Source organism: Cucurbita maxima, unplaced genomic scaffold, assembly GCF_002738345.1.
Source record: "Cucurbita maxima cultivar Rimu unplaced genomic scaffold, Cmax_1.0 Cma_Scf00017, whole genome shotgun sequence".
NCBI classification, from domain to species: Eukaryota; Viridiplantae; Streptophyta; class Magnoliopsida; order Cucurbitales; family Cucurbitaceae; genus Cucurbita; species Cucurbita maxima.
This window is the reverse complement of record NW_019272033.1, coordinates 1,543,270-1,559,600: the sequence shown is the minus strand read 5'-3', so window position 1 is coordinate 1,559,600 and position 16,331 is coordinate 1,543,270. Positions and strand designations below refer to the sequence as shown.

At 35.1% G+C, this 16,331-nt stretch overlaps 3 protein-coding genes across 4 annotated transcripts; 1 reads left to right on the top strand and 2 right to left on the bottom strand.

Moving 5' to 3' along the window:
• LOC111492357 lies at nt 1–7,553 on the top strand. The gene is made up of 12 exons (XM_023141669.1): nt 1–142; nt 2,333–2,381; nt 2,502–2,550; nt 3,102–3,172; nt 3,316–3,374; nt 3,553–3,639; nt 4,091–4,148; nt 5,422–5,558; nt 5,652–5,708; nt 6,502–6,599; nt 6,848–7,068; nt 7,163–7,553. Exons 1-12 carry the CDS (start codon nt 68–70, stop codon nt 7,234–7,236), a joined length of 1,035 nt encoding a protein of 344 aa, XP_022997437.1. The 5' UTR covers nt 1–67; the 3' UTR covers nt 7,237–7,553.
• Nucleotides 7,554–8,917: 1,364 nt separating this feature from the next.
• On the bottom strand, nt 8,918–11,382 carry LOC111492385 (plasma membrane ATPase 4-like). The gene is made up of 3 exons (XM_023141711.1): nt 11,082–11,382; nt 9,377–9,428; nt 8,918–9,086 (listed from the first exon to the last, which is right to left on the bottom strand). Exons 1-3 carry the CDS (start codon nt 11,136–11,138, stop codon nt 8,965–8,967), a joined length of 231 nt encoding a protein of 76 aa, XP_022997479.1. The 5' UTR covers nt 11,139–11,382; the 3' UTR covers nt 8,918–8,964.
• A 1,108-nt stretch (nt 11,383–12,490) lies between these two features.
• Nucleotides 12,491–16,224, bottom strand: LOC111492347 (COP9 signalosome complex subunit 5b-like). 2 transcript variants are annotated; one of them, XR_002719854.1, is made up of 7 exons: nt 15,642–16,224; nt 14,985–15,266; nt 14,753–14,900; nt 14,560–14,642; nt 13,009–13,086; nt 12,738–12,899; nt 12,491–12,650 (listed from the first exon to the last, which is right to left on the bottom strand). XR_002719854.1 is itself a non-coding variant. In XM_023141661.1 (6 exons), the coding sequence occupies exons 1-6, from the start codon at nt 16,056–16,058 to the stop codon at nt 12,810–12,812; spliced, it is 1,098 nt and encodes a 365-aa protein (XP_022997429.1). In that variant the 5' UTR covers nt 16,059–16,224; the 3' UTR covers nt 12,491–12,809. The 2 variants fall into 2 exon arrangements, 1 of the variants encoding a protein (XP_022997429.1); XM_023141661.1 differs by having other exon boundaries at nt 12,491–12,899.
• Between the last annotated feature and the right edge of the window lie 107 nt (nt 16,225–16,331).

The following is a 16,331-nucleotide window of genomic DNA, read 5'->3' as shown; positions in this document are numbered from 1 at the left end:
TTTTTTTTTTTTTTTTTTTTTTTGTTTTCTTCTCGGTTTCGTCGCGATTTTGTTACGGATTTGAGAAATGGAGAGCGACATCGAAGAATCAATCAAGAAGAAAGTGAGAAGGAATCCACACCCTGGCGAATCTTCTCGCAAGGTATGTTTACGGCATCTGTGTTTATTATTTGTTCATTTGATAACGAGACGACTCCGAAACTACGTCTATGAAGTAGACATTGAGAGATTAGGTTTTTGGATGGAATCTGGCGTTGCGAGAGTCTAATTCTTGTTGATTCTGATTTCTTCATGAGGCGGTAGGAATTAGGATTAGACGTTCAGTAAGTGTTGTGGTGATTTATATGAGTTGGACACGGTTTGATGGTAAATATAGGATAATTCTCAATGCTTATAGATTATTTAATGATTTCGTCGTTTTAGCTTTAGGATCAGGCTGCGATTTTCCAGGGGACGACAGTAGTAAGTAATCTGCGAAAGTGTAGTCATCTTGCTTATAGGAGTTAATTAGCTATGGTTTCTCAGCTTGTTTGTTAATTATTATCTTCAATTTCATGCTCGGCAATGTCCTTTTTGGCTCATTGTTTCTATGCTGTAGTTTGTAAAGGTTGAGCGGCAATAAATCGAAAGCATTTAAGATGTATAGTTGAACGATTAAAATTACCTTAAGGCATCATGAAAAACCACCAATTGAAACACGGTTAAAGGAATTCAAACTAACGACACTTAGTTTGCAGTGCTGTTTGTAGAGTTGTGGTTATTTGATTAGACAGTTGCAAATTTTCTTCAGAATAAACAATGAAGTAAAACACTGAGTCTTTTAGACTGGAACTGAAGCTTTTCTCTTAGAACTACCCTCCTGTTGTTGTAAATGTAAGTAGAGATCCATGCAGTTATTTTCACCTCTCTGGATCTTCAGAAGTGCCATACAAAGCTCCATTTTTCTTGGTACTAATTTCTTGTCTAGGTACAATGCATACTGTTACATAATTGTTTTCTGGCTAATGAGAGCAAATGTGGCTATTTCTAATGAATTAGTTATGCCGACATTAGAGCTAAGGACCACTAATATATTAGTTTGGGTAATATGTATGTGTTTAACATATGTCGGACTGTCCAATATTTGTGGGACATGTATTGGATTTTTTGTTAACCCAAAGCACTAGGTGCAAAGCTTTAATATGATAATACTTGTTTGACATGTATTAAACACTTATTAAGTCTAATAAGTAGACATATTTAGTATTATAGTGATATAGGACAACAATGATAAAATTTGAAGGCGTAATACATCAAACCCATTTTTTAAGCATATAGTGCATAAACTTATTGTCTTTGAATTTCCTTCTAGTATGAAAATGAATTATATTTAAAGAAAAATATTTAGCATCATTGCCATGTCCATGTCTTGGTGTCATGTTGTGTATGAGAATATCTATGCTTCTTTGCATTAGAGATTTGTGGATCAATATTAAGAATACTAGTGCCATGCATCTTCCTTTTATTATTTTATTTGTAATTAGGTGTTCAATTGTAGATGACAGGTGCTGAACTTACATGGAAGGAAAAACTGAAGAAAATTTGGTGTAGTTGAGGAGTTATTTTATGATGAGCATTTTTGTTGTTTATAGTCTTTTTTTTTTTTTGGTTTTTGGTTTTTAGGGGATTTCTGTAAGTCCACCGGTAATAAGATTAAAGGACTTGTGGAAGAAGGCCGCCATGCTAGTTCATTCAATCTTATGCCACAAAAATTGGGTTATAAGGGGAAGCACCCTAACCATTTAGAAGGGGGAGCAATATGCAACGTCAACAATTTTGCTGCTTTAAGCTTGTTGAGACTAATCCATATCTGATGCACTAACCTCACATTAGTATTGTCTTAGAGTTGTTGAGGCAACATGCACTTTGTTCTTTTTTATTCTTTTCTTACATCTATGTGTACGTGAAGCCCTTGGCTAACTTGAATTGCACATACTATGAAGGTTGTTGGCCAATATCTATATTGTGATCCTATGTTCATAACTTGTTGTTTGCTGTGTTGTTTAGTTGTATTATGAAAATGTTTGTCCTACTAAATATGTTTTAAATTTATATGGGTTGGGGCCATTCTTTTTAGTTATGTCATCTATATATAGTTATTTTCTAATTCTTGATTGTCTTATTATTATTTTTATTTTTTATGTTGGGTGCAAGTTCATTCTTCTTTTTACGATATTTGGTTCTGAGTTTTGTTTATCTTCTCTGCACCTTTTCATTTTTTTGACAGGGTAAAATTGTTGTCATGGGTTGAATATTTCCTTGAATTATTTTAATGTCTCTTTCTCTGTGACAGAGTGGTCTGCAAGATGAAGATATTAGATTGGAGACTACACGAGCAAGATGTACTTTATTTTCTCCTGTTCTTTTTAAATTTTTATTTACATAATTTTATTGTTTAATTAAGTAGCGAAGTTTCTAGTTTCTACAACTTAGTGCTACACTAATTAGTAGCTCTTTGGCAGTTTCAAATGTCCTCAAAAGGCACAGTGAATTGACAGAGCGTCTCTCCAGGTGGGCTATCTTCGAAGTAGTTATGGTTGCCTCAGCTTAATTGTGAATAGTTGAACATTGTGGGGGTTTATTTATTTATGATTATTTATTTTTAGAATTATTGAAATTTGGATGGAAATAACATAGCTAGACTTTGATATCTTCTTCCTTTTAGTAAAAGCTTAGTGATGCTCCTTAGATTCTTTTCATGCTATCCCTCAACTTATGATATATTTATTGACTTGTAAATTGATGCATATGCTGCATTTTGTGCTCCCTATTCAAATTTTTCTTGCAAATATCCATTGTTTTTTTATTATCAAAAGTGTTTTTCCCTGTGAGTTTTCCTGTTCTTCTGTTTGTGGTGGAGTCCCTTCTTCCGTTAACGTGGGTTGTGAATAGGCCGATAAGATGAATATGTTTATCTGTGTATATTAGCTAGAGATCAACATGTCTATGAAGTCAGCCATATTATTTTTACTAAGATTTATTTCACTCATATGGGTTATTATTTCATGCTTTACACCATATTAGTGATTTCTAAAATATTAATAATAAATACTTAACAATAGGGACTCTGACAAGATGATATTTGAGCGCTTACAAAAAGAATTTGAAGCTGCTAGAGCATCTCAGAATCAAGGTAATATTCCACTGTTACGTTTTCCGAGATTGTCTTTACTAACTTTCACTTGTTAGTTTTGCATGGTATCAGATAAATAAGAGCAGTTAGATAGGATTAGGAAGTTAAGTGGCTTTTCACCCTCTTTTTTGTTTGTTGCGCAGAAATATATTTGGATGGTGAACAATGGAATGATGGACTTTTAGCAACAATAAGAGAGCGGGTATGACATCAAATCATGAAATTTTATTTTGATTTCTTTTTCCATGTTTCACATTTATTTTAGAAAATTTACTAATTGAGAAAAGGATGATTGACGCCCAAAGTTAGTCTATGCATATCCAATACATTGATTAATGTTGTAGATGATTAATGCTTATTGTACTGGCCTCCTTCATCAGGTTCATATGGAGGCAGAGAGAAAAGCCATGCCTGAGGATGCCGATATGTTGCCACTGGAAAAAATCACCTATAAAGTTGGAAATAAGGTATGTTTTCCATGTCTATGCAGTTTTATGGTTCTTTTGAATTCCAATTTGTATGTGGGATTTGGGAATGTGAGAACTGTTGACTGAAAGGGTTCTTAAGAACTTTTCCTGGGCAAGTTCAGAGGGAACAATTCGATGTGAGAGGTCATTAGATTTAAGGCTTCTCTTTGGAGTTGAGTTTCCAACTTTTTTTCAAGCGTGGTTTATTTATTTTAAAATTAATTCCTGCAAGAGGAATTTTTTTATAATCCTTGTGATTTTGTGGGTTGATACCTTGTCTCCGGTTATATTTTACTCCTTTGAGTTATTAATGAAAGTGTTTTCCTTTGAAAAACAATTATTTACTAAACGCGAATAGCTGTTCTAGATGATAGCATGCCATTGATGTACGGAAGAAATTATTTTCAGACAGTGCATTTAAAGTTGAATATGAGTGGTTTTGGTTGAACAGGTTATTTGCTGCTTGGAAGGAGCGAGGATTGGCATACAATATGAGACATCTTTCGCAGGTAATTTGATTCTTTCACGTAATTTTCTTTGATATTTAACTCGTGAAACAAAATAAAAATCTGTAATAGCCATTCGTTTTCATCCATGCTATGATTCTTTCAGCGAAAGAAAAAGAAAATGAATGTTGTGTATGAGTCTGATACTTGTATTAATTCTGAAATATGATGACATGGTTATTTTAGACCCCATGATCAGTAAGATTTTACTTAATCAACACAAGTATGCGCATACAGATTTTTGCAGACCTTTGCTTGTTTAAGTTGAATTAGTAGAACTCCAATTATAATTGAAAGCTACTGCATACGTCAATTTTCTGGGGTATAATCTTGACTCAGAATCTTGATATGTGTTGAAAAAATGCTCATATTTAGTGTCCTGAATTCCACAGTGCAGAGGGTTATTTATTCCAACAAATTTGTGTTTATATTAAACATGAGAGGTACCAACACACACAGTCCCCTCTCAAAAACACAGTAGAACAGTACACATAATTGATAGTCCTGATAGTGTTGCTTTTTTCCCTCCATTCTCCTGGTTTGCTCTCCTCTCTAGCGGGATGTAGATAGAGGGGGAGAGAGAGAGAGAGTGATATGGAGGGAGTCAGATAGAGAGTAAGATGAGGGGAGAGAGGAAAAAAAGAGAGTGAGAATGTGAGATAGAGTGAACTAAGAGATGGAGAGGTAGGAAAAATGGAAGAGAGAGGGAGACATATATTAGAAGTTTGAGGGGGTGAAAGCCTTACAAGAATCATATTATTATATATAAACTAATTAATTACTGAAGCATTGAGGCGCTGTGCTTCAGCACTTCATCAAGTGTGTTCCATATAAAAGGGTCCTTGCCTATTCAACGGGAGGCACCCTGGAGGCTTAGATGAAAAATGGTTCTTGATGAGAGCTTTTGTGGGCCACTTTCATTTTTGTATGTTGTTTAGAAACTTGAACCTAATGCTACAGTAAATATTGTGGTTCATATTTTGCGTGTGCTCCTCTAACTTCATGCTTTCATGTAGCTACGAAACTTGAATTTTATGTGAGCGAGTATATGTATCATGTGTGCTAGTATGTGGGCTTGAATTGCACAGAACTCCTATTACATTTTTTTTCCTTGTTGTAGGGAAATTTGAATTTTATGTATGGTAAATATTTTGACCATTGAACTGCTTAATGCTATTGATTTTTACTTTGGTGGTATGATCATTCATTATGTTATTCACTATAGTAAAATATTTTTTGCCTTTCGAGTAAAATGATCTAGTTGAATAATTTGCAGGTGAGCCCTGTGAACTTTACCATTGCGTGCTTGAAAGCAAGTCATTTCTTGAAAAGATGACTGTCCTAGAACACACCATTCCGTTCTTTCTGCCAGTACGAGAATCTGAGAATGATCTTCTCTCCTCTAATGCAATGGTAGAGTTGGTTGCCTGGATTTTCTTTGATGATTTGAGACTAGTGCAAATAAATTGATTTTGACACGTCATCTTTGATGGTTTGATCCTGCAGAAATTTATTGATTATATTGGAGAACTTTTGCAGGCCTATGTGGATAGAAGGGAACAGGTAAGAAATAAGAAAATTATCTTTCTACATTGACTTGAGATTTTTAAACTTAGCATACTGTTGTCTACGCATAGCAGACTCCTGTGCATGTTCATGTGAAGATAGCGTTAAAATAGAATTATTATCCCATTAATGGTGTACCATTTAGTATGAGAAGGTCAAAATCATCACACATGAACAAACATTACTAGAAAAATTAGAATTTTCTAGGATGCTTTTAACCTTTTCTTGGCGAGTAGAAATGTTGGCATTACCTGATCTGTTGGTTATGCAAAGTACACCAACTTCTTTCGGTTATGATTGGAGAGAATTTTATGTTGTCGTGCACAACCCATAAGAACTCATACTTTCTTAAGAGTTCTTAATTGTATAGCTATGAAAAAAAAAGCTTGAATGGAAGCAAGCTTTCCAGCTTGCCACTAATTGAAAAAGAAAATCTAAATCTTGGGGCTTCTTCGACTTGAATTTGTTCTTTGGTCTGGTACTATTATTATCATTATTTGATGAGCATTTGGTGATGAATAAAATTAAAAAAAAAAAATGGAGGAAAAAACACTCCTCACTTGCGTAAACACTTGCAAAAGACACCGCCACCAATGATTTTTATACCACTATCAATCATTTTGCAAAATTCAAAGTTCATGTCTACTGAGTTCGAGATTGAACCATCCTTGTGTTTTCTTGTGGTCTCTGGTTTTCAGTTTTGTTCTTGCTTGAAATTATGTTTCATTGTAGGTTGCATCTTCTGTACTCACAAGGAGAAGTTTTACATTTGTGTTCATAAATCTTTCAGGTTCGGCTTATCAAGGAGTTGTATGGAAACCAGATCAGAGAGTTGTATCATAGCCTTCCATTCCATATGATTGAATTTGTGCTCGATGATTCTGACTGGTTAGTGCACTAAACTCAGTTTGATAGATTGAGTTTAACTCTCTTTATCTTTTGACTATACACCTTAAACCGTTTTCCTATAAATGTTTTAAAGAAAATGTATACTGAAATTCTCAATACATTTACTTCGGCTCTGATAGTTAAATTTACGAAAAGAGTAAATAACTATGATTATTTTAAAATCAAAGTGGTTATCTAACTGGACCTTAACATCTAGTTTAACTTAAGACTTTTGTGTTTGTTTCCAGCACGGTGACTGTGAGTCTGAGGTATGCTGATCTTATCTCTGTGCTGCCGACTAAAATAAGTGTGCTTGCATGGCCAATGCCTCAGATGAAGAAAAATACCGCAAATTCATCATCAACCCTGAGCATCAAAAAGGAAAATGGAGGAGGAACTGTAAGTCATCCTATTCCAGCTCGTCTATCATATGCAGAGGATGCTTTACGAACCATGAGCTTACCAGAAGGTTTGAAAAATCCTTCATTACACAATTATTTTCAATTTAAATTAGCCACCCAGTTACCGTAACATATTATTGATATATTACTTTCCCATATCAGCATATGCGGAGATTGTGTTGAATTTGCCCCAAGCTATACAACAGATGTTTTCGCCAAAACCTCAATCATCATAATAGTATTTCAGCAACTCCTGGAGATTTGCGGAACTGTACAAAGTTACATCAGAGGTACGATCGTAGATTAGTGGCGCTATTGTGTGACTGATTAGGATTTTATTGGTAGAAACCCAACCCAGCTCTTAGAGTGAGTATTATTCATGAATCTGGTAAGGACATGAAAAAATCACAAATTGAAGTAGTAGGCTCATAACTAAATGATTCTTTTTTTGTCGATGGCATCCAAATGTATAGACCAAAGAATACATTAAGGTTTGCATTATTGTATGTGGTATTTTTATTGCATTATATCCAACTTTACTCATCTTAACCTTCCTAAAAGTTTCCATCTCGCTTCACTGCATCCTCCCTCACCTTTTCTCAATTCATTTCTCCCGAAGATAAAATAGCCAAATTGAATTGAGTCTTTTATAGGAGAGAAAATGAATTAGCAGTTTCACCGAGTGAATAGTGAAATCAGTTTTATGCCCGACATCATAAATCAAATGAGAGTCACCCTATTTGGTAATTGGAATGAGGGTATTTAGGGACGTTATTACTGAAATTAAGTGAGATTTTTGTAGTAAGAACAAGGGTATTTAGGGCCATTATTACTGAAATTAAGTGAGATTTTTGTAGTAGAAACTAGTTTTTCTCTTGAAAATGTTCTTAGATAAGTTTCTATCTGGTTATCTATTTGCTTTTTACCAACTCAAGTTAAAAATATGTTTTTTATTTTGGAGTTTGACTAAGAATTTAAATATTTTTTTAAAGAACTGTAAAAAAACCTTAATAAGAAAATTGAGAGAAAACGAACATAAAATCTAAAAATAACAACAAAAAGTAAAATAAAAGAAATAGAAATGAAGGTAAATGTGCCTGTAATTATGGGTAGATAGAAAATGCAAATACTGACCATGCAACCTCAGCAGCACGGCGCTTGGCTCGCTCTGCGGTGTCTGAAAAAGCTCCATATGACTACTTTTCTCATGAAAGAAATTGGAGTTTTCAGGTGGTTGTAGACCATGTAGACTACTCTGTGTTTCTGCCCGTTGTGCTTCTCTCTCTTCCTTGCCATAATCCTTTTCAAATCTACCGTTTGAAATTGTCAATATCCAAAGATTGTGGGAAGAAAGAGTGGCAGGGAGCATACGGAACCACAATAGTATAATATTTTGTCTACTCTAAGCATAAGCTCTCACAGCTTTCCTTTAACCATCCCCAAAATGCCTCGTACCAATAGAGATATATTTCTTATAAATTCACTCAGGATCATTCCTTAAATTAGTCAAGGTGGAACTTCCCTCCCAACAATCCTCAACAAATAGAAAGCTACCTATTTTACAATCAACAAAGGATAATTGAAAAGATGGAAAATAATTAAATCACTGTGCAATGATCAAGGCAGACTTTTGATGTCAAAACATAAATAAACCTAAATCGAAAAAAGAGCTTGAGAAAAAAAGAGGTGAATTAACTGTGAAATTCTTCCTTCTCTGAAAAATAGTGTTGTGGATTGTTGGGAGTAAATCCCACTTTGACTAGTTCAAGGAATGATCTTGAGTTTATAAGTAAGAAATATATCTACATTGTTATAAGAACTTTTGGGGAAGCCCAAAAACAAAGCCACGAGAGCTTGTACTCAAAATAGACAATAATATCATACCATGATGAAGATCCATGATTTCTGACAAATCCTGGTTCTGTACGAACAATATCTGAAGCACTCTGGCTGCATCAGTAGCATCAGCAACAGCCATTCCGATATCTGCCTTCTTTAAAGAAAGGTGCATCATTAACACCATCCCCTGTCATTGCACACATATGCTTCCTTTCCTTCAGCCCTTTCACGAATTCACATTTGTGTTCTGCACAATGCAAAAGAGAGCATCAAGAAAACAGAACATTTTCTCTTCAACAAATTTAACAGAAAATGGGATTAGTCTGTATAATTATATCGGTCGATCAAACTCTTATATGATTGAACCAGAAAATTCACTTCTAAAGGTTTAATTTCAAATTCTATCCCTATGGTTTGGAGAAAGTTGGAATTTAACCCGCATCAAAATGAATCTCTCTATCATGCCAATGCATTCAGTTAAAGTAAGAACATGAACGAAAAGTTGAAGCCGGTGGGCTCCTTCCTCCGATGTCAGACCTTCTCGTGTACATTCCAACTGTTCAAACACTTCCTCTATTGGAATACGTTCCTGCAGATAACAACATATACCACTTAACATTTAATACCATTGAACCACTCTAATGAATTCAAGCGAACAAAACTTGATAACTAGACTGTCAATAGTGAGGCTGAGAGATGCTTAGCAAGGTTGTACTAGTATAGTTTTCTTTCTACTCCCACAGGTTTTAACCATTTCGCAGTGAACATATATAGTTCACAACAAACTCCCTTTCTTCCAGCCCATATAATCATATGGTGCATTGCAAAACCCCATTGAGATATCAACACTATTAACAACTAAAATCTACGAGGCTTCAACTTATAGGCCACTGGTCGATTCAAATATCTTTGACTGAGTTCGAGAATTGGGCCTATTCCTAGAAGTGCAAACACACATATATGGTGGGCAATGCTTAAATAGGTAATAAATCTAAGGACACATGGTTTATCTAACAGAACAAGGAACACTTGAAGAAAGAAACCGCCGTAAAAATCTCCCTCAGAATTCGTGCTTAAAGAAAATGGATTGGAATGCCAAATTTCCTTATCTAGAAAGATATGGGTTACGTAATAAAAAAGATATTTCTAAACTACTTGTAACTAAAGATTTCAAAACTATATTTAAAGTAATTTTGTTTGAATATATTATCAAAATTAAGACTTCAAGTGGTACAACTGAGACCTAGATTGAAAATACGATTCAAATATCCATTCTAAGTGATAGTATTATAATTCTAGGGTTCTGTGGAATTGCAGAAAAGTGTTAGACCTTAATAGAGGCACATATTTAATTTTTAATATACAAAAGTAAAACACTTCCAGATTACTTTGTTGATATATAAGACAACAAATATTGTTTTTTAGAAAAAAAATATTTTGTCTATTCCTGCTCTAAAAAGTAATGTACATACCAATAAAGGAAGAGCATGGAAACAAAACAATCATTTGTTTAAATTTATTCCATTTACTATTCATATTTTTCCTAGACAACTAAAATAATAATTTAGCTCTCATCTTATAATCATTTAGTTTTTTTTTTTTTTTTTAATTTGAGATCGTTTCTTTTCTAAAAGCATTAGCCAATTTTTAAAATTAAAAAAAAAAAAAACAAGTTATGTTTTAAAAAATGGAGTAAGTTCTTCGAAAATACTCGTAAAATGAGATAAGAGGACAAAAAATCAATAAATAAATAGAAATACGTAATTTAAAAAAAAAAAATCAAAAGTTAAGGAGATAGTTAAATAGAAGTTAACAAAATATTCAAAATCTGTAAAATTACTCGAGAAATTAAATATAATTGCAGTCTGCACCCTACTTTGTGAAAAGTGTCGTTCTCCGCCTGATGTTTAGCGCCAAATTTTCAGTTGTATGAAGAAAGCAACTGATTCAGTTAAGAGAGCTATTACAAACAAACATCGGAATCGATAATTCAACTCCGCTACAACGAGAATACAATTATCGATCGAATCAACGAAAGCAAGTAATCACACACACAAATCACAATCAACTAGTAAACCTTCTCCGGCCAGTTAAACAACAACATGCATAGAGAGAATAATCCGAATTCATTCATCGGCGATTCTAACAAATTTTCTCGGCAGCCAAACAAAAAGAGCAAAAATAGTAGGGGATCGCAATGAAGAAACTAGAAGAAATTTTTTTTAGCGTTTATCATACGTACCAGATCAACGGTCTCGCTTTTAATCTCCTCAAGAGTGATGGCATTAACTCCGCCCATTCTCGAAGTGCAAGCTCGATGGCATACGCGAGAGCTCGAGTTAGGAAATGAAGAATTAGAAGTCCGATGAGGAAAGTATATTTAGAAATACGAGAAGTCCACGAGATTCATGGAAGAATCGTCACGATCGCCATCGGAGAAGAGGAAAGAAAACAGAAGAAAAAGAAGAGGAGGACGATTCCGAAGAGTAAGAAGTGGAGAGGGTTCACGGAGTTTTGATTGGGGGATATCAGTTAACTAGGGCAGAGAAGAAAGTTCATTCAAATCTGTAACCAATTTTATAGTAGGCTTCTGACGCTACACAGTGGGCCCCACATACCAACGTTTTCTCATTACCTCCGGTCCAGTTGGCATACTACACGCACCTCTTATTCAATTGAGGTACACGCGTCAATTTTCTAATATATATATGATCTCACAATTTTTTTTTTTAATTTAATTAATTATCAGGTGGAATATTAAAATAAGATGACAAATATTGTATTATTGACTAATTCATATTGACATTAATCATAAAATAATTAATTAAGACATAACACAAATTTTGATAACTCAATAAATTATAAAATTCAGAAGAATATAAAGTAATTAATAATAAAGTAGAAACTAATGACGATATTTTAGTAAGTTCGAAATTAAAATAGGTATTTTTAAAATATGGTGATGAAAATAAAATAATTCTAAAACGTTAAATTTAACAGATGCGGCACAAAAATAATAAATTTATACAATGGAGCGTGACTTACACGCTCCCCATGGTGAACGGTGGGTGGAACGGTTCAAAAACAAAACCAAGAAAAAGGGAAGAACAAAACACTAAACTAAAAACTGCAATTTCCACCACCCTTATAACTGCCCATACGCTTGAAACGCTGTCGTTTCCAATGCAGACAACATTAACCCTAATTAAAAATTGAAATAAAAATAAAACTTCTATTTTCTATTTGATTTTGAATAAAAAAATCATTTTCTATTTTAATTTTGAATAAAATAAATGTATTTTATTTTATTCATCAAATTTGTCCAGACTTTTCATATAGATACCTCAAATTTTAGAGTGGATACATCCAACTCAACAACTCGAGTCAACCCAACTCAAATTATAGAGGTTCGGTTGGGTTAGATTAGTATTTCCTGGACTCGAATTAATTTGGTTCAGTTTCGAGTTCATAGGAAAAAAAAAACCTCGGGTTGACCCAAACCAAAGAAAAAACACCTAGAGGCGCTTGAGTCAAAAACCTAATCGGGTTGGTCTAAAAAAAAAAATTCGACGCCAATCCGATGTTGTACACCCCAACCGAGGGTGGCACTTGTCAATAAGAAAACTTTCCACAATGTTATTCTTACGTAAATGACGAGAAAAAAGCACCTGGAGGCGCCCAATACTTTTGCACTATGGTTATATATTTCAATACGGGAATTGCCTGGTCTATGATTAACAAATGAAAAGGCATTCCGTTAAAAGCTATTAAGCAAGGCAGCCCTACGAACATTCTCAGTACTCGGAAATTGCTGCACAAAGGGGCGCAGTATCCATTATACTAACAAATAAACCCTGCCAAAGAACACAAGAATCTGCACCTTTCTCTAACCAAATACCTGGCATACGTAAACATGGAGCACAGGGTGTTAAGATTTCATCAGCTCCTGGACTTGCAAAAGTTGGGTCCATCAGCTTTCCACCATCGGTTCCGGACCAGATGGCTCGGGCCGAGATTTATTGGATTGTCTCACTGAGTTGAAAAGGATGTCCTTGATAACCTAAGCAGGAAAAAGTACAAAAGCTGCGGTTAGGAAATAATTTACAACTTTGAGATGTTCTTCTGCAAAATGAACGTGGCGATTAAGAACAGCAAGTAGCTCAAGTCACCTGTGACATCAAACCGTGAACCTGCTCCACCGTTATCTTTGCACTGTCACGCGTGATCTTAGCAAGTTGGGAGTCTTCCTGCAATTGGAGGATGAAATTACAAATAATAATGCTTGTATATTTGAACAACATTTGGGTTTCAAAATGATATATTGTGTAGAGCAAGTAGATCACTTAGAGGGAGTGTTTGTGTATTGCCATTAAAGATAAACAAAATTCATTCATTAGGAAGCAATTAAAGCTCTATCATGACTTGGATACGCACCTAGACAGACGCCCATCAATAATTAAGATCCATGATCATAAACCGATAGGTTCCACTTTATATAATAAATCGACAATGTGCAAAATCATGTAAAATAAAAGGCAACTAGGTATGCAGAGACATCAAGTAACAAATTTAAAGAAATACGATCTCTTTATTTTAAATATTTTATGAGAGCTAAATATAAAAGGAGAGAGTTTCTGTTAACCACATAAAAGAAGAACATATCAAAGTGAAATTGACACTGCCAAAACAAGACACATGGATATGCTTGCATCACCAAGAAAAACTTTGTTAATCGAAATCTTTGAATCAGACCTAAAAAGAAACAAAACAACAATTTCCTCTCTTGGTGGCTTATTTTGTTTGGTTCCAGTTTTTTTTTTTTTTCATTTCCTATTCGTGGCCTCCTTTTTTATATTTTCGTTCTTCATGGAGGTTGGTTTCTAGAATGTGTGTGTGTGTGTGTGTATAAAGAATAGATAACTGACTCTTGCAACAGTTAGGATATCAATTGGTTGGCCAGGTTGTGCCTACGTGGCCAACCTCAACCTAGTACAACTGGTTAAGGTGTTATGTCATCCTCATACCTACATGTTGAACTAAAAAAGGAATAGGTTATGCATGCCAATTGGGGCATGAGTTAAATGTTTGCAATTCAAACCAAAACTGCTGCTAATATAGATTGATATTAATCTATGCTAGATACCTAGGACAACAAATGAATAAAAAGACAAACCACAATAGAAATAGCCCAAGATGAACACTAAGAATCTGTATGGAAAGGATTCCAATTGTGATAGGCCTTGTCCAACAGCTTTACTTATGATCAGATAGCAAGGTAAAAGGAAGGTTAGAGAGCTTCCTATATCTCCCAATCCTCAAGAGAATACCCAAAATGAAGCAAGAAGATGCCCTACTCAGCATGACAGCAAGCTAAATAACCAACCTCTCCAGCCCAATCTGACTACCAGAAAACCACGGACCCACTACACAGTTACGTGCTTTTTATCTCAGACACTCACTTTTCCTTCCCTTCCTACTTCTATACACCCCTACAATCGGGGGCCTATCAAAATTGTTTATCTCCCCACCCTCAGTTTCTGTAATATGTGGTTTATAGCCTAAAAGATTAGGTAAAAAATATGCATAGTTTATCTGCAGTACAAATTATTTAATAACAGATCATCTTTTATAACTTTAATAATTAATGTATGTGAGAGCTGTGTATGCTCGTACAAAAATATATAAGAATAAAGAATAAGAGGAATGACATGAAAAAGTACCTCCTTCTTCCTCTGAGCAGGAGCTATTAATGGCCCAAAGCGGGAGTGAGCTAACTGGTTCTCCACCTGCTCAAGTTTTTCAGCTGCAAAGCACAAAAGAAACCACTAAAAAGAATCATATAAAACCCAGATCACACCTGATGATTTAAGTTGGAATAGTATACAGAATGCATAGTAATGAAGACAAGAATACCTAAATCTGATATTTGCCCAGCAACATAATCTCCATTGCCCAAGAGAGGAGAAGAAGACAAAGTATTAACCCAGTACTTGTTCCAAAGCAAATCCAAGAGATGGCAGTCGAGTGAAGATTTGAAATAAGTGATATCAAGCGCATAATACTGCAATAACATGTAGAAATTAAGAAAAGTGTGTACCCAATGGAAAATAAACTACAGAAATCTAAGAAGATCAAGTGATGAAACCTGTTTACAATGCACACCGAAGTCTTCTATCTTATTCAATGGGATGGTTTGATACTCAGAAACAGGTTCATCCGGTGGCTTATATCCTTCAGGGTAGGTCCTAAAAGCCCCAATCTCAACTTTTCCAGCCGAAACAGTTCTGGTTGGATCAATTACGACAGCCAGAAATGGCTCCTGAAATGTCTGGTTTAAAATTTGCGTGGAAACATCAATGCCCGAAAGCCAGCATCCATAACCTGGATGAGAATGGTACCATCCTACAACGTTCTCCAACCTGCCCGCCTAAATCATAAGTTAGCCTTTAAGATAATCGTAATGCTTAACTTACGAAACTTGTATAGGTTTCACAGATCGACAGCATCACTCCACTACGACATATGTTGGAAATTTATCGTTTATGAAAAAACTCGATAAATTCAAATCCTGGGAGCACCGGATCTATGATATGAGATATTTAAAAAACATAAACGAAAAAATACACTCGACTACAGTATACTCCTCCAACGCAGTCCTCAACAGTACCAAATAAACCTAAATTCCATCCATAACGGACGTTTGTATATGAATCTTGTCGAACTAAAACATAGAAATATATTTTCAACTAATAGGAAAGAGAGCGATCGGAAATGAAAAATTCAAAGAGAATATAAGAAACACCTGTTTATTCGTCTGAGAATAATCGACCATATACTCGTACGCATCAGCCTGAGCATTAACCCTAGTCTCAGTACCTTCGACCGGCAAAGCAAAGGCATCCATGACTATAATAGCGTCACCATCAGTCTTCCCCTGCATAAGTCCCATGACCTCTATAGTTCCGCCGGAGCGTGCATGGACCACCATTTTAAGAAGCGCGAGGGCAGAGATCTTCACACGCTTAAAGTAATGAGGATCATTTTCCCACGGCTTTTCCTGCTGGAACTTGGCCTGTGCCGCCTCGTCATAGTAGAATATCGCATCGGAGGAAGAATCTGAAGCTTTGGAGGAGGTCGGAGGAGTATCGACGGTGATGATATTGTTCTCAAGCTCCCAAGTTTTCTGAGCAATTTGTGAGGATGACGGAAACGGCTCCATTCGTCTCGAATTGGATAACGAAAAAGAAGAACAAAATTTCTCCCAATTTTCTTCTGAATTCAGATTCTTCGATAATTTTCAGGATCCTGCGAAGGAAATCGGGGTTTCATCAATGGCAGTGTTGAAGGAGAAGCAAGTGGAGCATCCCCAATCTATAGTATCAACAGAAAATTGGATTCTTTCTTCGCACCACAAAAAACAAAGAACTTAAATGGAAATGGCCCATAAGATTTGGGCTCAACCCAGATAGTTATTGGGCCGACAATAGGCCGG